The following is a 27031-nucleotide window of genomic DNA, read 5'->3' as shown; positions in this document are numbered from 1 at the left end:
AGCAGAGGGAAGGGGCGCATTGGATTGCAGCGCACCAATACACATTAATAGGTAGATATATTTGAGCGCCATATTAAATTTTTTCTATACAATACTGCGCCGCGGAATATATAAAAGTGGGAAAAATAAAAATATAAAATGGGATTTGAAAATAGAAATAAAATGAAAAAGTCTAAAGGATTAGCTGCCTCTACAAATTGCTACCACCAGAAATTGGAGCAAAGGAAATTAATTTCTACACCACTCTATTAATCTGGGAGCACCGACTGGCAAGTCAGAGGCATAATGCAGATATACAGCGGAGACTGAAGACACATGAGTGCGTGGACACCAGTGCTGGACTATTTTTTTAGAATTTAGTATTAAAAAAATCCCCAGGTACTTTTTCACTTTGAGTTCAGGTTAATGTCATTAGACTAAGGGCCAGAATATATCTATTCTTGGCTGGGTCCAGTGTTATATATAAATACAATTTTAAATCTATTTAAGCTTTGCAGTAGGTTTATTTTTATTTTTTTATAGCTGCTTTAGCATATGTACTATGAAGCAAGGACCCCGATAGTATGTTTTAGGTTACTGAAAATTAAAGGACAAAAAAATAAGAATAAAAACTGCTTAAAAACAGAACATTTATTGAAGCCTTTAAACAGAGCTGCAAGAAATAGCACTAACAGATGGGAACACAGACAAGATTTCACATGTCTATTTTTATATTGCTATGTAGTGCCTGGGTTTTTATACCCTTTGTAAAACATGTAAAAGCTGAACACTCACACAGCCCAGGTGCTGTACCAATTCCCTCTCCTCTAACAGTTTGTAAGTCAAGGAGCTCAAACTGAGAAGTGCTGCTAAGCTGTGACTTGACCATGAAGCTAAACAGAAATTGCTAGTCTTTATTCAGAAACAATAACTATTTATAAAAAACATATGTAATGTGAATAAATGCAAAACAGTTAACCAATAAATATTCCATAGATGGATCCTCCAATCAAATTACATGTTTTGTTAAATGGTAAGTAAAAAAGGAACATGATATTTCTGCACTTTGCCCATTCATGGGTATCATGCAGCCTTCTCACCAGGATGCAGTGCCTAGGCATGAGTGGTCAAATGCCAAGCGTGAATAAAGTTGCTTGGGTCAATAAAGGTGGTCATTGACCCCCACATTAGCTCCACCATAGACAGACATGGAGCTTACAGATAGGATTTGAGGGCCTGGGCTCAAACAGAGGAGTAGAAAAGCAAGTATCAATGGGGGACCTAAGAGAACTGGTCACATTTTCTTAAAAGTGACAGATTATGTTCATAAACAGACCTTAAACATGAAGTGCATGCAGGACAACCTAGTAACAGTTGTGAAATATAAGCACTCTGCAGGCAAAAATCTAAAAGCAAAAACAGGCAAGCGACTTTTAGAAACTTGGAGGATGTGGTTTCTGTATAAGGGTGTCCAAACTTTAAATAACTATGTATGCTTTATCCTCAATTGCTTTACTATTCCAGCATTCTCCGCAGCATGAGAAAGCAGATGACAGAAGTTATTTTCTCTCAGATTACCACAGAAACATGGTTCTACTTCCAATGCAGTTCAATTTATTACTGTCTGTAAAAACATAAAATCATGTTTTACACAGATCTTTTAGAACAGTCTTGCCAACACAAACACTATAGACATCACAAAGGGCCTCAAAGCATCCAAGATCTTCAGATTCAGGCTTCATCGCCATTTCTCAGGCTACTGAAGAAGGTTTGGCTTGGTTCATTCTTCATATTAAATATTTCAAAACAAAACATTTAAGACTAAATATTTTGCATTAGAAAAAAAAAAAAAAAAGCCAGGAAAAGCACACCAAGAAAAAACCCCAAAAGGACCTTGGGATGAGAACTGGGCCTTAGAAAAGCCAAAATGTCAAGGAAGAGATGCATCATCATGTCCATATAGTATTTTGCCCATAGTACCTGGTGTAACTCAAGTATTATGAGCTGACTGCGCCTCAGTTGCTGCCAAAAAAACAAGAAAAGGTTTCTTACTGAACCTATTCAGTGTGTTCCGTCACCTGCACTTGCCAATGATACTTTATGATGCATTTGTAGATCATTCCGGATGTGCCAAAAAGTAGCCAACCAAATAAACAAGATAATTGCCTGTCCTCCAGCAAGATGGGGGCCTTGCTAGAATTAAGTCTAACAAAAGGCACACAAGCTATACTACCATTATTCCCAGACAGCCAGTGGCACCCTCCTACAGCAAAAGTAGGTACAGATATGCAAAATAAGGCACTTTAAGGGTCAATTTTTAAAGCAACAGTCATCCATTTAGCATAGCATGTCACATGTTAACTACTTTGTTTTTAATAAAAAAAAAAAAAAATTATAGTCATCTGAGTCCAACAAAGGGTGGTTTGTTTTGTGACTATCCAAACTGTTAAAAGGAGCATGGGAAGGCTATAAAATGTAAAGAAAAAGATAGATAGATAGATAGTATTCCGCAGAAGCAGTCTCTCAGGATTCTCATGGAGGGTACCAGAAGCAGGAGTTTTTTTTTTTTGTTTGTTTACAGCTGGCAATGTTAGATGAAAAGGGGGTGTACCATATAATTTTTATTTATCTGACAGCTATTTTATCCAAGGCAGTAGCTCCTAGTGCCATGCCTTCCGGACAATGAAGCCTTATGCCCTGTACACACGGTCAGACATGCTGACGACAAAAATCCATCAGATTTTGGCCTAAACTTGTCTTGCACACACACACACACACACACAGTCGCACAAAGTTGTCAGAAAATCCGATCTTTCAGAACGAGGCGACATACAAGACATACGACGGGACTATAAAGAGGGCAGTAGCCAATAGCTTTCGTCTCGTAATTTATTCTGAGCATGCATGGCACTTTGTCTTTTGGAATGGGTCTACACACTATCGGAATTTAAACAATCAGATTTTGTTGGAAAAATTTTAGATCCAGCTCTCAAACTTTGTGTGTCAAATTCCGACGGAAAAAGTCCGATGGAGCCCACACACGATTTTCTGGCAACACGATCCGATCGCACATTTTCCGTCTGAAAGTCCGACCATGTGTACAGGGCATTACTCTATAAAATTAGACTTCTTTCTATACAAAGAACAAAACAATACAAAAAAAAAAAACCCACACATCTTTCTGTACAGGTGTAACTCTTAAAAAATAGAACTTCATCAAATAAAGTGCAGTTAAATACTTTGTCATATTAAACACCACCTTTTATAAATAAATAATATCCTCCAAAATGCTGAGTGCATTTACAATGAGCATATTTTACATGGTATTTCCTGGCACATCTTGTTTCCACAGGAATTCCTCCACATAATGTTTCTCTGCATTGCAGTTGGCAGCACACGTGTACACTGCTAGAATACCCCAGTCAATGCTTTCTTCAAGACTGTCCACTTTCAGATGGTTCAGAAGCTGTGGCATTACCTAAAATTAACATAGTATTCAATTAGTAGTTGAGATGCTACAGGTGTGTTAGGAGTACCCAGTTATACTGTCTGAAGAAGAAAAAAAAAAAAAAATAAAAACACACCACACACCCCCACACCCTTTAGCCTGTTGTCAAAATTCCAGCTTTAACTCAAAGTTTTATTGAAAAATAAACAGTGTTATTACAACAATACAGTGCCAACAGTGTAACGCCTATAAAGGTACACATTTCTAATGTCATCTTGCACAGAAGATTGTTCATTATACAGACAGTATGAGATAGTCGATCACTAGACACTATTAAACCCGTCTATAGTGCAACTGAAGTCATCAGTATAGTGAGTACGTTTAGTGGGGTTTGAGACAAAGCTGTGGATTTGGCAATATTCCCAATGAGAATGTTTCTTGTCCATTAACTTGTTGGCGCTCTTGTAATGTTTTTATTCTGTCTGTCTTTCTCAAAGCAGTGGATTGCTATCAGTGGTTTTGTACTCCCCCCCCCCCCCCCCCCCCCATTTCATCTACATGCGTTAAGCCAGGAGGAAACTCCAGGTTGTGGTGTATAGGAGTCAGGGGACCTGGTGATGAAATCAGTTTGGTGGTTTTACTGATTTTCTGTGCTGCTTTTAGTGTGGCACCTATTGTTGGATGGTTTTTCAGTCACATAGGGCATAAAGCCCATGAGATTCAAGGTGTATATTTGATTGGTATAGGTCCTGTATCATCTTCCAGACTTACCCAGTCCTTACTGCCTGCGTGACAATGCCAATCAATTATGCAATTTACATGTGTGGCTAAATAGCAAATTTTTGAAGTTTGGGAAACCCATTCCTCCGGCATGTTTCGCTTTGGTGAGCAACTTAAGATTTAAGAAGACCCCCCCCCCAGACGGAAGACCACCGGAGCTATCCAATAAATTTTTAAAAACTCATGTTGTGTGTTTTTTTCTTTACACTTTTTTTCACCAGGTGAATGGGTAGGGATACATGGTACCCCAATATTCATTCACATAGGGTGGGGGGGCCCAGTATCTGGGGCCCCCTTATTAAAGGGGGCTCCCGGATTAAGATAAGCGCCCCAGACCCCGACAACCAACAGCCAGGGTTGTCGGGAAGAGGCCCTTGTCCTCAACATGGGGACAAGGTGCTTTGGGGTGGGGGGCCCCAAATGCTTTCTCCGCATCTGTGGAGAGAAGCATACCTTCGAGACCATCAGAATGCGCCCTATGAATTAAATTTAGGGCTTTCGTTACATTGTCTCTAGCTTCCCTTCCGGGCATGAAACCCACGTGTTCTGGTCCAATTATTATGTGCAACAATGGGCGCAAGCAGTTCAATAGGACTTTTGCAAAAAGTTTAAAATCTATGTTGAGAAGCGAGGCCTGTAATTGGAGCAGTCCAATGGATCTCTATAAGGTTTGGGTAGTATGACATGGGCCCTCAAAAAGTCATCCAGGATATTTCTAGTCTCTTTAAGATGGTTCAGGGACTTCAAAAGTTGTGGGAGCAAATGTGATGGAAAAGCTTTATAGTAGTGTGCGGTAAAACAGTCTGGTCCTGGGCTTTTCCCTGCTAAAATTCCAGCTTTAGCTTTTTATTCATTTTGTTAAGCAGTTCAGGTCATCAAGGACAGAACCAAAGATGGCATGATTACAACTAATGTAAAATTAAAAAGTGTAAAAAAAAAAAAATAGTTTTATTTACCTGAAATTCAAACATCCTTTTGGCTCCGCATGCACACTTGGGAATATCATCCTTTTCTGGAACATGTTGAAGCGACAGCCAGAGAGGATCTCCACCTTTACAATACCTCAGGATCTGTAGCAAATTAGATTCAAATCATTAACACTGACTGGCTCAGATACTCAGGACTCAAATCATTATCATGAGGTACCAGACAAGGGTGCCTGCTGCCCCTCTTTACACTTGCCATGGAACCCTTGGCACACCCATTTAGAAACATACAGAAAGAGGGAGGACACACTGATCTTGTACATTACCAAAGATTTAGATGATGAAATAATGATGCTGCATGGACTTAATGATAACCAATGCTGTTTAAATCACAAGCAACAGCCTCTGGTGTGCAGACTCACATTTCCAGGGACTGAAATGGTTTGTTCTACTACATCAATAAAGATGTGAAAAGGTATGACTAAAGCTCTCACACAAATGGGCACCATTATGGAACAAATTCAGTGATGCCCAGCAATGCCACCCATAAGCACAGCCATATCAGTGGCCGTTAGTGAAGAAAAAAAAAAGTACTCTTTTTTTTTTTGTAAAGGATTTTTTTTTTTTTAACCACTACAATACAGGGCACTTTCACCCCCTTCCTTCCCAGCCCAATTTTCAGCTTTCATCGCTCTAGTGCTTTCAGTGACAATTACGCGGTCATGCTACACTGTACCCAAATGAAATAGTTATCATTTTGTTCGCACAAATAGAGCTTTATTTTGGTGTTATTTATTCACGACTCAGTTTTTTATTTTTTGCGATATAAGCGCAAAAAAAGCGGAAATTTGGAAAAAAAAAAAAAAAAAAAACTATATATTTTCTTTTTTCTATTTGAAAAGAAATCCAATAAAATCAAATTTTGTCATAAATTTAAGCCAAAATGTATTCTACTACATGTTTTTGGTAAAAGAAATTCCGTTAAGTGTATAATAATTGGTTTGTGTGATCAGGGACATATGTACGCAAATGATCATGTACATATGTGTGCAGGTGATCACGTACATATGTGTGCAGATAATCATTGGGACATGTGATTTTAGTGGGACATGTGTTTTTATTATTTGGGGACATGTGCGTTTTGGGGACATGTGTGTTGTGTGTTTACACTAGACTGATGATCAGTGAGTAAAAAGCTGTAAAAAACAGCTCATACTCACTGATCATCAGCCGGCTGCAGCGATCTGCTCTCCTCTCCTCAGCGAGGACTTCCGTGTGAGGAGAGGAGAGCCGATTGCTTAGCAACCGGCTGTTTGTTTACATCACATGACGGCCGTGATTGGACACAGCCGTCATGTGATCAGGAGGGCCAATCACAGAGCCCTCCTGCCGATCTGAGATGTGCCGTGTCCGGGTGACACGAGCACATCGGGATCGTGCCGCTGCGCGGGCACACGCGAGATCCCGCTACTTCTGAAGGACATTCCTGAACGTCCTATCAGGAGTAGACGGCTCCCACCCGGCCATATATATGCATTGGCTGGGTGGGAAGTGGTTAATATATTTCCAGTCTTTATTTGTTGTGTCAAAAGAGAAAATTTTACATACATATACCTCAGGAGGGGGATAAAATACCAACAAAAGAAAGCTCTATTTCGTGGGAACAAAATGCTAGGAAAAAAAAAAAAAAAAAAAAAAAAAAAAATTGGGTACAGTGTAGCATGATTGGGCAATTGTCATTCAAATTCAGCTCTGAAAATTGGCTTGGGCAGGAAGGTGAATAAGTGCCTGGTATTGAAGTGGTTAAGAAGGACTATGAGTAACAGACGGATTTTAACCACTTGCCTACTGGGCACTTAAACACCCTTCCTGCCCAGACCAATTTTCAGCTTTCGGTGCTCACACTTTGAATGACAATTACTCAGTCATGCAGCACTGTACCCAAATGAATTTGTCCTTTTTTCCCCCCCACAAATAGAGCTTTCTTTTGGTGGTATTTTATCACCTCAGGGTTTATTTTTTATGCTATAAATGAAAGACCGAAAATTTTGAAAAAAAATAAAAATAAATAAATTCTTTGTTTCTGTGATAAAATTATGCAAATTATTAATTTCTTCATAAATTTTGGCAATAGTTTACACTGCTACATATATCTGTCCTTTTTGGAAAGTAGACAGTCCAAGGTATTTAGTAAGAGGCATAGTGAGGTTTTTGGTGTTGTCATTTTTTTCCCACATTTCTTTGCAAAATGAAGATTTTTTTTGTTTTTTAATTTTTTTCCCCCCACAGAATTGTTGTTGTAATAGGTGATTTCTCTCACACGGCATGTGTATACCACAAATGACACCCCAAATTAAATTCTGCTACTCCTCCTGAGTATTACGATACCACGTGTGTGACTTTCACAGCCTGGCCACTTAGAGACACCCAACATGCAGGGAGTGCCATCACGTGTTCTAGGAGCATAAATTACACATCTAAATTGACTACCTATTACACTATTGAAGGCCTTGGAGCACCAGGACAATGACACGCGACACTGACGTGGCACTGATGACACTTGGCACCGGGGACAGATGGGCGTGTGTGTACTCACTGTCACAGTCGCTGCAGCACGGAAGCTCTCCCTTTTCACACGCTGTCTGTGTGAGGAGGGGAGCTGGCAATGAGATGATCTCATATGTTTACATATGAGATCACCTCTCATTGGATAGCCAGATCGAGTGCTAAATGGACACTGTGATTGGCCATTTAGCACGATCTGTGATTGGCTGTGTCCGAGGGACACGGCCAACACAGAACTTCCCCGATGCGCGCCCGCGGCGGCGCGCATTATGGAAGTAAACAGGAGGACGTCCAGGGACGTTAGCGTCTGCTCTGTAGCCGTCTTTTGGCGGTTAAAGAGCAAATTTAAAAAGGGTATAGGGTAAGGGATATGCATATTGATGAGGCCTTTCAGAAGTACCTTCAGTTATACGACTGCATTTCCACGGAAGTAGGAAAACTCGCAAAGCGTGATGCCAGCAACGAGAGGCCACAAGTGAGATTTTGTACAAGGTACAATAACAGATACAAAAATTTGGAAAGAATTGGAAAATACTTAGATCTGATACAATCTTGGAGGACCAGTCTGCCTTCACACCCAAACCTGGTCTTCAGGACGAAAGACCAACCTAAGTAGTATTATTGCCCCAAGTAGGGTTAAGATAAAATAAATAATCGGGAACAAAGGTCTAAATAAACCCTGGACCAGTGTGTTTGATCAAAAGGGTAGCTATAAGTGCATGAGCCACTGGAAAGATGTTTGGAGTGGATGGCAAAAGCCACAAGGTCAAACAAGGACCCCATTTGTAATATATGGTCCCCTCTGTCCTTGTGGACTATTATAGTTTGGTCGCACTCCACAACCTATGAGAACAAGAATGGGGGGGGGGGGGGGGGAGAGAACAGGAGTATTATCACAACTGAAAAATAACTACTCCATACCACGACACGTCAAAGAGGCCCATAATAGCTCTCCGAATGGCCTAAGAGTCTTTGGGATTGAGGCCATGACAAAGATCTTGACACTGCCAAAAAAACACCAAATATGCACTAGAGAGGCATTCTGGATATTCACTTTAGGATCCTTGGTCCCTCAAGGTCTGAACGAAGTGATTGAACTACATAATGTAGTCTAACCCCATTGGGGCTCCTGAAAATTTGGCTAGTATGGTGCAGTCCCACGACTCTCTGGTTGGTAAAATCTCACACCCTTCTGAATCCCTCTTTCATCCCACTTTGCATGGGGCTTTTAATCTTGGTTCACTCCTCTCTAATCGAGACATACCCTTAACTGTCCAATAGAGGTCCCAGGCTCTCTTCTGTCAAACGAGCATGTTGCTCCTAGCTTGTATATGTATGGCAATCGGCAGTAATAGTTATTTAGCAGGTAGGAAATAAAAAACTAAAGACCATTTTCTTTTTTGTTGTTTCTCCTCGTAATTTGTATGACTAGGTAGGGCCACTACATGATATATGTTGGGTTTGCGGGTAGGAAATTTTAGATCAAAAAACACCCTCTAGATTATCACTCAAAATGTGTATAATTAACCAACTAATTTTATATTTTAGAATTTTCTATACCCATATTGTCAATTTCTCTAACAAGTTGCATAAATACTATGTGGACTAAAGTGTATACAACTCCACATATCTCCAACGGATTTTAACTTCCATGATTATGTTAATATGCACTTTGGCTTAAAGGATTTCTAAGCTCAATTTTATTCCTCTAGCTCATCCAGATATAGTTTTGTCAACCAATATGGAATATCTGGATGGTAATGCATTTATAGTCGGAATTAGCCAGACCATTTTTTATAACGCTATGATAAATATATAAGATGCAAGTCTACTAATGCACTTAATGCGATTGGGTTTGCACAAACTAAGGTTTCACTGGCATTTTTTCTGGGGTAACTCCTGCTATGAGCCGTTATATGCCTTTCCTTCCATTCTGATATACATATCTACACCTCTATGCTCATTCACTTATATTTAAGTTATCAACCAGTTTTATCCCCTATGGTTTCCCTTTGGGCTGGCGGTGGCTACTCTACGGGCTTCACATCCTGTGTGGATGGCAGCTCTGCAATTATGATACTTTGCCCGTTGGTCCCTATTATTTCAGGGGAGAATGGTTAAAATTCCCCGCCGGGTATGTGTGGGCTTCTAGCGGCCAGTCAGCTCGTGCAATAGGCTACCGTACCACTAGAGGGGCTTGGAGAGCCAGGCAGCTCCAGTTACTGTGTACTTTGAGCCTTTGCACCAGAAACTACATCAATCAGAACTTCTGGCGGGGCAGAAGAGATGTCTGCTGCAACCAGAAGTGGCAGGTGGAGCGCAAATGTACTCGCACTTCCTGCTTGCAGTATAGCGTGCATACCACACGATCCAGATTTTGGTAGCACCAATTACCAAGCCACACGGCACCCAGTGTGGAGTACTAAAATCTTCCATCACTACAACTTAAAGTTCGAATTAAACGATGGAGGCGCCCCATCTCTTCTATTCTTGTTTCAACCCTCCCCCAAATCTTACTACCACTATACCCAATCTCTAGAACACCCATCAGGAGTTTGGCAAAGTCTCAGGCTTGCATAATGGCAATTTTTACATTGCTGGACCACACAACTGCAAGTCAAGCATTCAGCTTGCAGTTGTGCTACAGCCCTGTTAAACTCAAAAGTTTGACTTTTTTCAGCCTCTAAAACCATCTCTATGTTAGCCTATGTGGCCATGTACATAAAAGGTATTTGCAGGTGTATTAGAAGGGGAGTGTTTAGAGGCTGGAAAAAAAAAAAAAAAGTCCAACACTTCTAAAAGCCTGTTAACGCACCTAAATGCTGGCCACATTTAGCACTTCAGCATTCAAATTGCCAGAATAAAATAAAATTGTCAAATGAACACCCAAATGCTTGATATGCCTGAACATGTGAGCAAACCGTGGCTTTAGGCATGTTTTTTGTTGCCACCACATGCATTTTCTGTAGCTGTCGCAAGTACCTAGTGGTTTCAATATCACAAACCTTCCCCAATAATCCTCTGTAGAACAGCACTACGGGGTTTGTGTTGGCAATAAACATGGTGGACGTGAGATTGATGACCAAATCAGTCTCCATTATTGTCCAATCAGCAAGCTGGCTTCTTGACCATGCTTTGTAAAGTGATTATAAAGTCTTTTTTATACTTGCCTCCTCTGAAGTAGTTTTACAGCCCAGATCCTCCTCTTCTCGGGGTCCCTCTTCACTGCTCCTGGCCCTTCTCTCCTGTTGAGTGCCCCCACAGTAAGCTTGTTATTGAGGCACCTGAGCCAAGTCAAAGCTCTGTGTGTCCATTCAGAGACAGAGCCCTGACCCAGCCCCACCCCCCTCTCTCCCAATTGGCTAACTGAATGACAGCCGTTGGAGCCAATGGCACTGCTGCTGTGTCTCAGCCAGTCACCAGGAGAGTCCTGGACAGTTGAGGGACTCATGAGCAATACTGGATAGAGATGGGACTCAGGTAAGTATTAGGGGGTTCTGAGAAGACTGCTACACACAAAATGCTTTTTATCTGAATGCATAGAATGCATTAAGGAAAAAAAAAAACCCTTCTGCCTTTACAACTCATGTGGCTGTGTCATCTGGTATGGGTTCCTAGATCACAAAAACTGGCTGCACAGAAAAACAAATCCTTTGGTATGCAAAATGCATTTCGCTACTCTGTAAGGCCTCATGTACACTGCAGCTGGTAAACGGACGTTTAGGAGCATTTGGTCGCTTTCTTCAGCAGCCCCTGAACTCTCCTGTATGTTATCTTATGAGTACATGTACACTCGGGCTTATAATAGTTTAGAAACAGTTGAGGTTAGAAGAATTTTTTTTAAGCAAAAATTTGCGTTTAAGGGCATTTGAAATGCCAAATGCTTGTAACAGCGGTAACTCGCGTTAAGCGTTTGTTTATAGACTTTTCAATGAGGAATCATTTGACCATTTGCAATGTTAAAAAGACAGACTGAAGGGGAAGGGTAGAGGGAAAGACATTTTTTAACCGTGGGTTACTAGCTCTCAAGCTCAAGCTTTCAGAAGAGGTTTTCAAACATCCTTTGTACATGAAGCCTTAGAGCTTTAAAATTGCACACATAGATGAAGGCTTGGAGAAAATCGGACTGTTACCTGCTCTGGTTCTGACGAAATCCGTTTCTTGAAGCTGTTAAAAACCTTGTCGTCTTTGGTTTCTTGTTTTGCCATAGCACTCAATTCATTCTCATCCAATTTTAATTCATCAAAGGACGATTCTAAAAAGTACACCGCTTGTTAGCTATGAGCAGATATTTCCAAATCACAAAACAAAAAACAAAAACAAAAAAACAGACAACATACACAAAGACCTGAATGCTGCGCTTGGCACACCACTCTAGTTTACATTCTACTATTTTGCAGCTACTTTTGTCACTAACCAGTTCTGTAGCCTTTTTTCTATCCCCCTGCTCCCCTACACCAATTAAATCTACCTAAAATTTAAAAACCCTGCAAAGGTCCTGCAACACCCCTGGCTAACAGAGTAGCTTAGAACAGCACCACTACTAGGAATACAAGGTTTCCCTTGGTATAATTCTTTGGCCCCTTTCACACTGGGGCGGGTTTCAGTCGCTACAGCGCTAAAAATAACACCTGAAAAAACCGGCCCCTTTCACTCCATCATGAAAGCCGGAGGGCTTTCACACTGGAGCGGTGCGCTAGCAGGATGGTGAAAAATTTCCTGCTAGCCGCATCTTTGGAGCGGTGAAAGGAACGGTGTATTCACCGCTCCTACCCATTGAAATCAATGGGGCAGCGCAGCTATACTACCAGCAAAGCGGCGCTTTGCGGGTGGGTTTAACCCTTTTTCGGCCGCTAGCAGGGGTTAAAACCACCCCGCTAGCGGCCGCAGACCGCCGCTAAAAAAAGCGGTGCTTTACCGCCGACGCCCGCACCGCCCCAGTGTGAAAGGGGCCTTTCTAGTATGTGGATTCATACAGATACCATGATGTGTGCTGTATTGTCTTTTGTATTTTTAAACCTGTATACATAAGACTAAAGAATAGAATATACATACCACCAAGGTAGTAGCATCCCCAGTTTCTTTAGTCCTCTCTAGTCTCCTACCTATTTTCTGAACGCTTCCCCTTCGCCTCCTATTCTCTTTTTGATAAATCTGAAAATAAAAATCTGCAGAAAATCTAGTGTGTATGGGGCCTTATATTGCACCATTCTGTATGTGTCGCTTTCAAAGAATGCAGATAGAAAATGTTTCCCTCTTATATTGATAATCATATAGTGAGGTGTTTAGAACATGTAGAAATTCCACCATTACAATAAACTCTTCTACTCTAGCTGTCAAACTAGTAGTAAAGTAAATCTAAAAAAAAAAAAAAAAAAAAAAAAGGAGTTGTAAAGGCAACTTTTTTTTTTATCATCTTAATGCATTAAGATAAAAGCTGTGTGTAGCAGTCTCCTCAGCACTCCCAAAAAAAAAAAACTTTACCTGAGCCCATCTCTCTCCAGCAATGTCCAGTGTCTCAGCCATCCGGGACTCTCGTTCCTGACTGGCTGAGACACAGCAGCGGCACCATGGGCTCCTGCGGCTGTCAAAGTCAGTTAGCCGAGAGAGAGAAATGTCAGAATGCAGCTCGGCTCAGGTGCCCCCATAGCACAAGCAGGAAGGGGCCAGGAGCAGCAAAGAGGGACCCAAGAAAAGGAGGATCTGTATTGCTCTCCACTGCACAGAGTAGGCGAGTATACATATAATTTTTTTTATTTAAACAAACTTTACAATTACTTTAACCGCTTGCCGACTAGCTGTCATCACAATCCCGCAAGCCATCTTAGCTGTACGTCAGCTCCTTTAAACAGGATAGCAAGTGTGCGTGCCGCACTTGAGGGGGTGCCGATGCTTGAGGCAGGTCGGTCGCGATGACTGCCGGCCACAAGTGGCAGAACAGGGATAGGGGTGTGTGTGTGTGTGTGTGTGTGTGTGTGTGTGTGTGTGTGTGTGTAACACACACATCCGTTATGTGAGGAGAGAGATCACGAGTTCCTAGTAGCTAGGAACCACGATTCGTCATGCCCTCTAGGTCAGTCCCCTCCCCCTACAGTTAGAAAAAAAAAAAAACACACACACACAGTTAACCCCTTCCCTGCCAGTGACATTTTTATAGCACTGATCGCTGTATAAATGCCAATGGTCCCAAAAATGTGTCAAAAGTGTCCGATGTGTCTGCCATAATGTTGCAGTCCTCATTAAAATACGCAAAACAAAACCCTCATCTATGCAAGCGTTGGATAGTTTTAGAACTTCACACAGCTTGTATTTTGGATATATCATTGTGGGGGGGGGGGAGACACACACACACACACACACACACACACACACACACACACACACAAGATAAAACCAAAAACACCCTTCCCCCACAGATGTAATTTTACCAATACACGAGGATGTGTCCTCTGATGTAAAAGTGTCCAACTCCATTCCTGTACTGTCATCAGAATCTGTCTCCTCTGGTTCTGTGACAATTTCATATTCTGGAAACAGGAATCCATGATCTGCAACCTGAACACCCTGCACATCTGAACAAGAAGAAGAGGATCATGCTTCAAAATACAATGAATGTGCACTATCAGGTCTGTTCTAAAATATTTATATCATCCAACAATGTTCAAATTGTATTTGGTACATGCACACGAAAATTCTCAGTACATGTATTGGCTTGTTTGCTTTTAACATTTGTTTTTGAAACAAATGGACTTTCCTGTACGAATACTACACACTGTTAGATATTTTTTCAAAGACGAACACCGAGAGGGGCAGAGGGAGAATATAATTGCAACTTAAGTCATATTGTAATATTAAAAAATATATATATATATATATATATATATATATATATATATATATATATATATATATATATATATATATATATATATATATATATATATATATATATATATATATATATATATATATATATATATATATATATATATATATACACACACCTTTCCTTGTCAATATGCAGTGCTGTAGTTTTCTGTAAAATGCAATATGGCTACCAGAATGGTATACAAAATGCACCCCCCCCCCCCCCCCCCCTCCCAGACATGTCATTTCCAGCTTGTGTGATTGGACCACCGATTTTCCCCAGAGGTCTGCACTAAGATACAAATCAGACTTCAGGCATCCCCTGCAACTAACACAATTTTTGGTGAGATACTCCCAAAGAGAAATCATGTCTAAAGGGATGCAGACCCCATCAGTCACTTTTCCTCACTCGAGCCCTGCAGCAGCTGATTGATAAATATAAAACTACTCATCAGTTATTTCAGAACAAAAAGCTAGTAATCTGCAACATTTGTTAAAATCCTTATAATGGACATAAATTAACCAGAGGGGAATGTTTTCTCTCAAAAGTTGAGTTACTCTAAGGCCGCGTACACACGCGGGGACTGTTCGCTGAAACTGTCCGCTGAAACCAAGTTTCAGCGGACAGTCCGCTCGTGTGTGGGCTTTCAGCGGACAGTTTCAGCGAACAGTCCGCTGAACAAGGTTTTTCGGAAATTCCGAAAAACTGTCCGCTGAAACCTTGTTTCAGCGGACAGTCCCCGCGTGTGTAGGCTTGTTCGTCAAACAAAGTTGCGCGCATGCTCAGAAAGGATTTTCACGCCGAAAGTTATAATGCAGTGTATAGGACGTCGTATTTTTCGTCCCGTCGTACGTGCCGTTCACGTCATCGCGCACGGTTTCAGCAAACTGTTCGTCCGTCGTGTGTGGCCATGTCCGTCCATGCTAATTTTGAGCGGACTGTTTGCCGAAACTGTTTGACGGACAAAGTTGGGCGAACAGTCCCCGCGTGTGTACGCGGCCTAACAGATACTGTCAAAATTAACTGCAAGTATGAAAATATATTGAAAAACTATTTTTATTTTTTTACACCACTTGCTGTAGGTGTAAAGAAGACAAAGTGTTCAGATGGAGTCAGAAGTTCTCGGCATGAGCTATATGTGCACTACAATTAAACCATGTCACATCTCGTAGCATATTTTTTGTTTTAGTTTTCTCTAAACAAGTGCTTCTTCTATTGTGATGGAATGTCAATGATCATTGACCAGACACTTTGACAGATCACCCGTCCAATTCTGGGACGGGTGATCTGTATATCAAAGTTCCCCAGACAAGGGGGAGGGGCTGTATGTGACGGCACGCAGCGGGGAACACAGCTATTGAAATGAAAGCGGTCATGTTCCCTGCGCTGTAATCAAACAGGCGGCAGCGGCTCTCCTACGAAACAGGCGGCGCCAGGGGACGGAGCCCCACCCCATTTTCGGACGTTTTTTTCCTTTCGGCAAGACAGTTTTGGCCGAAACTTCGGTGCATCCCTAAGTGATGGTAAACAGGATGCATGCCAAATAGCTTACTACCATGGCCATCAAGAGGCTGTCCAGTCAGAGCACAGAAGAGACATTGGGCTTTATTGTTACTGCAAAGAGGAGGGTCTTGGGGCAGCGCGTGCATGCACATACATTCACACACACACACACACACACACACAAACTAAAAAACGGAATATTGCCAGTCCTTAGATGTGATGGTCGAATTAGTTTTTTTTTTTAGGACTTTTTCCAAGATTTTTTTCACCTGGCAATGCTGTAAATAATGTCCCTTCACATCTATGCTTAGTGACTCCACTGTAACTAGCAGGATACCAGTGGTCACTGATTTGGTCCTTTACCCTGATCTGTGATCAGCTGTGTCCAAAGGACACAGCTGATGACAGAGCGCGCCGCAACAGGCGCGATCACGGGAGGACGTCATATGATGCCCTCCCCGAACTGGCCCAACCATGCTGTAGCTGTCATTTTGCTATAACATGGTCGGCAAGTAGTTAAGGACTTCCTACTAGGGCTGCAACTAACAATTATTTATATAATCGATTGGTTAATAACCTTAACATTTTTTTTTTTAACCACTTCCCGACCAGCGCACGACGATATACGTCGACAGAATGGCACGGGCAGGCATATTGGCGTACAGGTACGTCCAATATTCGTTGCCGCCCTGCCATCGGGAGCGCGCCGCCGGCGGCGCGCTCCCGCGCTGGTCGGGACCCCCATGAGTCCGGTCACGGGACCCGCGGACTCGATCGCCGCGGGCATCCCCGCGATCATCTCACGGAGCGGCCGAATGGAGGAAATGCTGTGTAAACAACATTTTTCCATTCTGCCTAGCAACTAGTGACGCTGATCTCTGCTCCATGTGATTGGAGCAGAGATCAGTGTACACTAAATGAAAGCCCAACCCCCCCACAGTTAGTAACACACCCCTAGGAACACTTAACCCCTACACTGCCACCCACTGGTTAACCCTTTCACTGCCAGTGTCATTTACACAGGAATCACTGCATTTATATAGCAGTGATTACTGTATAAATGACAATGGTCCCAAAAATGTGTCAAAAATGTCCGATGGGTCCCCGACAATGTCGCAGTCACAAAAAAAAAAAAAATATTAATAAAAATGCTATAAAACTATCCCCATTTTGTAAACGCTATAACTTTTGCGCAAACCAATAATCGCTTATTGCGATTGTTTTTACCAAAAATATGTAGAAGAATACGTATCGGCCTAAATTGAGGGAAAAAAAATGTTTTTATATATTTTGGGGGATATTTATTATAACAAAAAGTAAAAAATAATGCGTTTTTTTCAAAATTGTCGCTCTATTTTTGTTTATAGCGCAAAAAATAAAAACCGCAGGGGTGATCAAATACCACCAAAAGAAAGCTCTATTTGTGGGGAAAAAAAAGGACGTCAATTTTGTTTGGGAGCCACGTCGCACGACCGCGCAATTGTCAGTTAAAGCGACGCAGTGCCGAATCGCAAAAAGTGGTCTGGTCTTTGACCAGCAAATTGGTCCGGTCTGAAAGTGGTTAAAGTGTGGTGTATAATTTAGTTAATATGTAAAGTTTAAAAAAAGGCAATTTATTCTTAAATATCTCTATGCAGTGGTAAATATTAATAACTATATGGTTAGGGAGCAATATATCTAATCCACTCTGAGAATATCAGACAGAAGAGATATACTCTATATGCTATTAAAAAGGGTAAATCTGGTAAATATCAGACTCAAGAGATCACATTTTTTTTTTTTTTTTTTTTTTTTTTTATAAACGTTCTTTCGATTTTCTAATCGTTAGCGTGGTCAAATCGATGTTCCTTTTCAACCACAATGGGAAAATCTGAAAATAGAAAACTTCTTGTTTAAAGGAATTTTCAGACAGTGTATGTGGTTTTCATTGAGAAATTACATTTTAAAAACAGATTAAAAACAAGTGAAAATTTCAACATTCTTTCATTCAGCGAATGTACAAAGATTTTTCGTCTGAATATTCTCACCCTATGCAGTTTGCTTTTGATCTGTTTCTGCAGTGCGTTTTGACTTTTGTGCGACTTTCGTTTAATAAATAAATGTCCTTGACCCTTTCCAAATACGCAGCGGCTAAAAAAAGCATAGATGTGAACGTGTCCCATAGGAAACCATGTAAAATTAATTGTAGTGCGTTTCTGTAAAAAGCACCAAAAAACACATGACTGTGAACCAGGTCTAAGACAGTTAGTAAAATAAAGGGCTTAAAACAAAAAAAAAAAAATAAAAAAAAAAAAAAAAAGTAGATCACCACTGCTGTAAAAGGGTTAATTTTTTTTATCGTAGTATTGTGAAAGTAATATTTACAGTAGCGATTATTTGCTCTTTTTGGTTTTGTTTAACCCCATTATGATACTGACCGATTAATTATGAAATAGATTTCATGATCGATTAATAGATTAGTTGTTTCAGTCCTACTTCCTACACCAATTCAACTTACCAAATGACTCATTACATAGCTGTTTATGCTGTAACTTCCAATCCATCAACTGATGTACTCTGCTACAGTAATTGACTTTATGACATTTGGAGCATGTTTTTGGTCCCAAGCAGCCGCACACTCTGCAGAGACGAAGGCCACACTTCAGCTGGAAGCTTATGGAATCTTTACTTGCAGGTGGAGGTGAATCAGGCGGTGGGCCATAGGAATAAGTATCATTTTTCCGAGGGAGTTGGTTCCTAAAAACTAAAGAGAAATCTGGTTTAGAGACATCTCATACAATTCATGCAGCTACGACGGCTAAGGCCTCATGCACACGAGACGCAGTTAAACGCGCGTTCAGATGCAGTTGGACAGTTTTTTTAACTGCCCCTGAACTCATTCAATGTTATCCTATGTGTCCATGCACACAGTCTCTTTTTTTCGTTTTTATGCAGTTGCGTTTAATCTCGTTTTTCCAGAAGCAAAAAAATGCGTTCAGAAGCAAAAATTTCCACGTTTCAGACGCAAAACGCGGCAAAACGCCGCTACCGCGTTTAGCCGCGTTTGCGTTTTTAAAGGTGACCTTATTTTTTACATTAAAAATCTCAAAAATGATTGCAAATGATGAAAAACCATTAGAAAAATATTTTAAACAATTGCAATTGCAAGTGGACAATCCACAACTTGTGGCAAGTGACATGGCAGGTGGCAAGTGATGTGGCAAGTGGACAATCCACAACTTGTGGCAAGGGACGTGGCAGGTGAAGTGGCAAGTGACGTGGAAAGTGGACAATCCACAACTTGTGGCAGGTGACGCGGCAAGTGACCTGGCAGGTGACGCGGCAAGTGACCTGGCAGGTGACGCGGCAAGTGACCTGGCAGGTGACGCGGCAAGTGACCTGGCAGGTGACGCGGCAAGTGACCTGGCAGGTGACGCGGCAAGTGACCTGGCAGGTGACGCGGCAAGTGACCTGGCAGGTGACGCGGCAAGTGGAAAATCAACAACTTGTGGCAGGTGACGCGGCAAGTGACCTGGCAGGTGACGCGGCAAGTGACCTGGCAGGTGACGCGGCAAGTGACCTGGCAGGTGACGCGGCAAGTGACCTGGCAGGTGACGCGGCAAGTGACCTGGCAGGTGACGCGGCAAGTGACCTGGCAGGTGACGCGGCAAGTGACCTGGCAGGTGACGCGGCAAGTGACCTGGCAGGTGACGCGGCAAGTGGACAATCCACAACTTGTGGCAGGTGACGCGGCAAGTGACCTGGCAGGTGACGCGGCAAGTGACCTGGCAGGTGACGCGGCAAGTGACCTGGCAGGTGACGCGGCAAGTGACCTGGCAGGTGACGCGGCAAGTGACCTGGCAGGTGACGCGGCAAGTGGACAATCCACAACTTGTGGCAGGTGACGCGGCAAGTGACCTGGCAGGTGACGCGGCAAGTGACCTGGCAGGTGACGCGGCAAGTGGAAAATCAACAACTTGTGGCAGGTGACGCGGCAAGTGACCTGGCAGGTGACGCGGCAAGTGACCTGGCAGGTGACGCGGCAAGTGACCTGGCAGGTGACGCGGCAAGTGACCTGGCAGGTGACGCGGCAAGTGGACAATCCACAACTTGTGGCAGGTGACGCGGCAAGTGACCTGGCAGGTGACGCGGCAAGTGACCTGGCAGGTGACGCGGCAAGTGACCTGGCAGGTGACGCGGCAAGTGACCTGGCAGGTGACGCGGCAAGTGACCTGGCAGGTGACGCGGCAAGTGACCTGGCAGGTGACGCGGCAAGTGACCTGGCAGGTGACGCGGCAAGTGGAAAATCAACAACTTGTGGCAGGTGACGTGGCAAGTGACGTGGCGAGTGGACAATCCACTTGTGGCAGGGGACGTGGCAAGTGACGTGGCGAGTGGACAATCCACTTGTGGCAGGGGACGTGGCAAGTGACGTGGCAAGTGGACAATCCACAACTTGTGGCAGGTGACGTGGCAAGTGGACAATCCACAACTTGTGGCAGGTGACGTGGCAAGTGGACAATCCACAACTTGTGGCAGGTGACGTGGCAAGGGACGTGGCAAGGGACGTGGCAAGGGACGTGGCAAGGGACGTGGCAAGGGACGTGGCAAGGGACGTGGCAAGGGACGTGGCAAGGGACGTGGCAAGGGACGTGGCAAGGGACGTGGCAAGGGACGTGGCAAGGGACGTGGCAAGGGACGTGGCAAGGGACGTGGCAAGGGACGTGGCAAGGGGACAATCCACAACTTGTGGCAGGTGACGTGGCAGGTGACGTGGAAAGTGATGTGGCAAGTGGACAATCCACAACTTGTGGCAGGTGATGTGGCTGGTGACGTGGCAAGTGGACAATCCACATCTTGTGGCAGGTGACGTGGCAGGTGACGTGGCAGGTGACGTGGCAGGTGACGTGGCAGGTGACGTGGCAAGTGGACAATCCACAACTTGTGCCAGGTGATGTGGCTGGTGACGTGGCAAGTGGACAATCCACAACTTGTGGCAGGTGGCATGGCAGGTGACGTGGAAAGTGGACAATCCACATCTTGTGGCAAGTGACGTGGCAGGTGATGTGGCAAGTGACGTGGCAAGTAGACAATCCACAACTTGTGGCAGGTGATGTGGCAAGTGACGTGGCAGGTGATGTGGCAAGTCACGTGGCAAGTGGACAATCCACAACTTGTGGCAGGTGATGTGGCTGGTGACGTGGCAAGTGGACAATCCACAGCTTGTGGCAGGTGATGTGGCAAGTGGACAATCCACTTGTGGCAGGTGACGTGGCAGGGGACGTGGCAAGTGGACAATCCACAACTTGTGGCAGGTGACGTGGAAAGTGATGTGGCAAGTGGACAATCCACAACTTGTGGCAGGTGACGTAGCTGGTGACGTGGCAAGTGGACAATCCACAGCTTGTGGCAGGTGATGTGGCAAGTGATGTGGCAAGTGGACAATCCACTTGTGGCAGGGGACATGGCAAGGGACATGGCAAGTGGACAATCCACAACTTGTGGCAGGTGACGTGGAAAGTGGTGTGGCAAGTGGACAATCCACAACTTGTGGCAGGTGATGTGGCTGGTGACGTGGCAAGTGGACAATCCACAGCTTGTGGCAGGTGATGTGGCAAGTGATGTGGCAAGTGGACAATCCACTTGTGGCAGGGGACATGGCAAGGGACGTGGCAAGTGGACAATCCACAACTTGTGGCAGGTGACGTGGCAGGTGACGTGGAAAGTGATGTGGCAAGTGGACAATCCACAACTTGTGGCAGGTGATGTGGCTGGTGACGTGGAAAGTGGACAATCCACATCTTGTGGCAAGTGACGTGGCAGGTGAGGTGGCAAGTGACGTGGCAAGTAGACAATCCACAACTTGTGGCAGGTGATGTGGCAAGTGACGTGGCAAGTGGACAATCCACAACTTGTGGCAGGTGATGTGGCTGGTGACGTGGAAAGTGGACAATCCACATCTTGTGGCAAGTGACGTGGCAGGTGAGGTGGCAAGTGACGTGGCAAGTAGACAATCCACAACTTGTGGCAGGTGATGTGGCAGGTGACGTGGCAAGTGGACAATCCACAACTTGTGGCAGGTGATGTGGCTGGTGACGTGGCAAGTGGACAATCCACAGCTTGTGGCATGGCAGATGACGTGGAAAGTGGACAATCCACATCTCGTGGCAAGTGACGTGGCAAGTGACGTGGCAAGTGACGTGGCAAGTGACGTGGCAAGTGACGTGGCAAGTGACGTGGCAAGTGACGTGGCAAGTGACGTGGCAAGTGACGTGGCAAGTGGACAATCCACAACTTGTGGCAAGTGACGTGGCAAGTGACGTGGCAAGTGACGTGGCAAGTGACGTGGCAAGTGACGTGGCAAGTGACGTGGCAAGTGACGTGGCAAGTGACGTGGCAAGTGACGTGGCAAGTGACGTGGCAAGTGACGTGGCAAGTGACGTGGCAAGTGACGTGGCAAGTGACGTGGCAAGTGACGTGGCAAGTGACGTGGCAAGTGACGTGGCAAGTGACGTGGCAAGTGACGTGGCAAGTGACGTGGCAAGTGACGTGGCAAGTGACGTGGCAAGTGACGTGGCAAGTGGACAATCCAAAACTTGTGGCAGGTGACGTGGCAAGTGACGTGGCAAGTGGACAATCCACAGCTTGTGGCAAGTGACATGGCAGGTGGCAAGTGATGTGGCAAGTGGACAATCCACAACTTGTGACAGGTGACGTGGCAAGTGATGTGGCAGGTGATGTGGCAAGTCACGTGGCAAGTGGAAATCCACAACTTGTGGCAGGTGATGTGGCTGGTGACGTGGCAAGTGGACAATCCACAACTCGTGGCAGGTGGCATGGCAGGTGACATGGAAAGTGGACAATCCACATCTTGTGGCAAGTGACGTGGCAAGTGACGTGGCAGGTGATGTGGCAGGTGGACAATCCACAACTTGTGGCAGGTGATGTGGCAAGTGACGTGGCAGGTGATGTGGACAATCCCCAACTTTTGGCAGGTGACGTGGCAAGTGACGTGGCAAGTAGACAATCCACAACTTGTGGCAAGTGACGTGGCAAGTGACGTGGCAAGTGAACAATCCACAACTTGTGGCAGGTGATGTGGCTGGTGACGTGGCAAGTGGACAATCCACAGCTTGTGGCAGGTGGCATGGCAGATGACGTGGAAAGTGGACAATCCACATCTTGTGGCAAGTGACGTGGCAGGTGATGTGGCAAGTGACGTGGCAAGTGGACAATCCACAACTTGTGGCAAGTGACGTGGCAAGTGGACAATCCAAAACTTGTGGCAGGTGACGTGGCAAGTGGACAATCCAAAACTTGTGGCAGGTGACGTGGCAAGTCACGTGGCAAGTCACGTGGCAAGTCACGTGGCAAGTCACGTGGCAAGTCACGTGGCAAGTCACGTGGCAAGTCGACACTCCACAACTTGTGGCAGGTGACGTGGCAGTTGGACAATCCACAACTTGTGGCAGATGACGTGGCAAGTGACGTGGCAAGTGGACAATCCACAACTTGTGGCAGGTGCCGTGGCATGTGTCACGCTAAATACAAGTACACTGCAGCTCTCACAGCTGCTGCTACTCACTCTGGTCTCACAAAATTGCTGAAATAGTTAATAATACTGTTTTTTTGAGCTGGGGAGGGTCTATGATGTTAGCTTAACTAAACGCTTCTAGACGCAAACACGGTAAAACGCCGCTAAATCGCGGTAAAAATCGCGGCAAAACACGCGTTTCTAAAAGCCGGTTACAACATGTGTCCAGCAGCGTTTGCATCTGCGTCTCGTGTGCATGAAGCCTAAAAGCAGCACACATCACTAAAACAATGGCTAGGCACACAGTTAACACCTTTGATCGCTCTAGACCTTTAACCTCTTCCCAGCCAATGTCATTCGGACAGTGACAGTGCATATTTTTAGCACTGATCACTGTCACTGGTTCCCACAAAGTGTCAGTCTGCAGCAATAAGTTGCTTATGGCCGACATTACTACAATAAAAATGCCATAAATCTTTTCCCTATTTTGCAGACCCTAAAACTTTTGCATAAACCAATCAATATACGCTTACTGCAATTTTGTTTTACCAAAAACGTGTAGAATACATACTGGTCTAAACTGAGGAAAGAATTTATTTTTTTATGGAGTATATTTATCATTACAAAAATATTACAATACAGAAAGTGTTTTTTTTTTTTTTCAAAATTGTTACTTTTTGTTTATAGCGCAAAAAAATAAATAAATAACCCGCAGAGATGATCAAATACCACCAATAGAAAGCTCTGTTTGTAGGAAAAAGAAAAAAAAGACATCAATTTTGATTGGGTGCAACGTCGCACGACTGCACAATTGCCAGTTAACCGCTACTTGATTGCCTCACGCAGATATACTTTGGAAGAAGGGCACATACAGGCAGATTAATGTTGCCCATTAAGAGGCGCCCGCTGGGAGCTCCGTGACCATAGGTCCCGCGATCGTCTCACAGCGAGGAAGAACGGGGAGATGCCGATGTAAACGAGTCTGCTGTATATGCCAACCAGTATCCCAGAGGGAGATTCTGTCACTACCGTCACCGGAGGAGCCACTCCGAACATCATGGACACTGCTTCATCCACCATTACCACAATCCCTACATCTGCTTAGAGGACGGTGGGGTACGTGAAAGCCTACAGGTCTAACTCCGAACTCGCCTGGATCAGATCAGGGGAAAGAGATCGCTCCCAAGGAATCCAGATGCAGATATGGGTGAAATTTCTGAGAAAGCTGTAACGAGTGGGACTGTATGTAAATATTTGCCAGCTAGTTCTGGTGACAACCAGGGATTCCCTTACTTGGGATGGATTTTCTCTGACTTCCTGTTTGGGCTATGGGACAGGAAGTGAAGGGAAATCTCCCCAGTTGGATTCAAAAACCAAAACAGATGTCATGCATCTCCCCAATGATATACAAACAAGTTTTGCCCTTAGTTGTGTTATAATGGGGACAGCAGGGAGCACCCACCTCCCGCCATTCATTACTATAGGTGGTGGTGTATCCTAGGAAGCACCAGTCTCTATCACCACAACACTGAATGGGGAGTATGGGGGAGGAGCTGGGAACCTTACCTTTATAGCACCGTCTCTCCGCCCCCTGGTGACACTGGGGGTCCCGGCAGCAGAAGATAAAGATGGTCCGGTGGAAGCAGCCCGTACACGGGGCGTACACCTGTAATAAGAAGGCCAGGGGCTTCCCACACAGTCCGCACTGCAGAGACTCGGGGCCCGGAACCCCCGCCTCACCCAACCACGCTGGCCGGCCTCCCGCCTTACTAGGGAACTGTGGGCTGCGCAACCGCCATGGTTCCACCTCCTGAACGAAACCCAATTCCATGACTTTGACAGAAGCTGCCATCACCCGCACCACAAATAACTACCACGTGTGGGGGGAGGTGGCAGCAGGCTACGCAGAGCATGCGCGGCTCGCTCGGGGCATGCGCAGTAGATTAACTCACGAAGTACAGTCTGCCATGTTTACTGACGGCGCGGAAAAAGGCGGGGTGTTTCGTCGACCAGTCAGAATGTGTAACGGAAGTGACGTACCGTCGCCGCCATATTGTTACACCTTGCACTCCCCAACTTTAAGGATACAGTGAGAAGGGGGAAACCGGACATATTGTTACACCCACCGGAGTTTTGCATTTTACACTTATTTTTAACACTACAATGAGTTTATAATATAGTGAAATACAGTAGTTAGGTTATGTGCAGTGTACACATCTGTAATTACAGTCCGTCTTTTATTTTTATGTTACAAAATCAAAATAAACACCTTTTTAAAAAAAGAAATAAAGCAGTTAGGATTCCGTCTGACTGATTAGATGTTGAATTAAAAGCAGTGGCAAGCCTGCTGATCACATAATGTGACAGAAGTTTGCTGCTTTTAAAATGAAACATCTAAACTTTCAGACGGATTTTCTAAGTACTGTATTTCACTATATAAACACACTTTACTGTTAAAATTTAGTGTAAAATGCAAAACTCTGTTGGGTGTAACAAGATGCCCTCTTTCCCCCTTCTCAGTGTATCCTTACTGTGGAGGAATGCAAGGTGTAGAAATATGGCGGTACGTCACTTCCATTACACATTCTGACGGGTCAACGAAACACCCCACCTTTTTCACGCCATCAGTAAACATGGTGGACTATGCTTCCTGAGATTCTCTGCTGCGCATGCCCCTCAGTGCGCCTGCGCGCCGCTGTCTACGGCGCATGTCTTTCGGCAAATATCCCCTAAACCATGTAGGTTTAGGAGATATTTCTTGGACCTACAGGTAAGCCTTAATCTAGGCTTACCTGTAGGTCAAAGTGGTTTGTAAGGGTTTACAACCACTTTAAATTGTCTTCCCATTGCTTTTTGCATTCCCCACTGATCTGGTCTAAATTCGGAAAAATTTTCACACATAACCCAAAGGGATTCATTTTTGCATTTATGTATCTATCAAAAGATTTTCTAAAGTTCTATTAAGTTTGAAAAAGAGGGACAAGATTTGTGTTTCGATCTGGTCCCCCTGTTTAAGATCGGACATAAGGCTAATTTTAAATTTTTACTATAATAAATATCCCCAAAAAAATGTAAAAAACAAATTTCTTCACCATGTTAGGCCAATATGTATGCTTCTACATATTTTTGGTAAAAAAAAAAATCACAATAAGCGTATGATTTTGTGCAAAAGCTATAGCATCTACAAAATAGGGAATAGATTTATGGCATTTTTATTATTATTATTTTTTTTTACTAGTAATGGCGGTGATCTGAGATTTTTAGTGGGACTGCGGCATTGCGGCAGACATATCGGACACTTTTGACACTTTTTTGGGACCAGTGACATTTATACAGTGATCAGAGTTTTAAAAATGCACTGATTACTGTGTAAATTACACTGACAGGGAAGGGGTTAACACTAGGGGGCGATCAAGGGGTTAAATGTGTTCCCTAGGAGGTGTTTCTAA

General features: G+C 44.0%; 1 protein-coding gene across 1 annotated transcript; it reads right to left on the bottom strand.

Moving 5' to 3' along the window:
* Nucleotides 1–612: 612 nt before the first annotated feature.
* PDCD2 (programmed cell death 2) lies at nt 613–25517 on the bottom strand. Its single transcript, XM_077486146.1, has 6 exons — nt 25149–25517; nt 18567–18812; nt 14127–14270; nt 11832–11953; nt 5164–5277; nt 613–3457 (listed from the first exon to the last, which is right to left on the bottom strand). The coding sequence occupies exons 1-6, from the start codon at nt 25432–25434 to the stop codon at nt 3296–3298; spliced, it is 1074 nt and encodes a 357-aa protein (XP_077342272.1). The 5' UTR covers nt 25435–25517; the 3' UTR covers nt 613–3295.
* Between the last annotated feature and the right edge of the window lie 1514 nt (nt 25518–27031).

Source organism: Lithobates pipiens, unplaced genomic scaffold, assembly GCF_037356315.1.
Source record: "Lithobates pipiens isolate NorthernLeopardFrog02 unplaced genomic scaffold, aLitPip1_a1.2 Scaffold_18, whole genome shotgun sequence".
In the NCBI taxonomy this organism is placed as follows: Eukaryota; Metazoa; Chordata; class Amphibia; order Anura; family Ranidae; genus Lithobates; species Lithobates pipiens.
The sequence above is the reverse complement of the archived record's forward strand: the minus strand, read 5'-3'. Positions and strand labels throughout refer to the sequence as shown.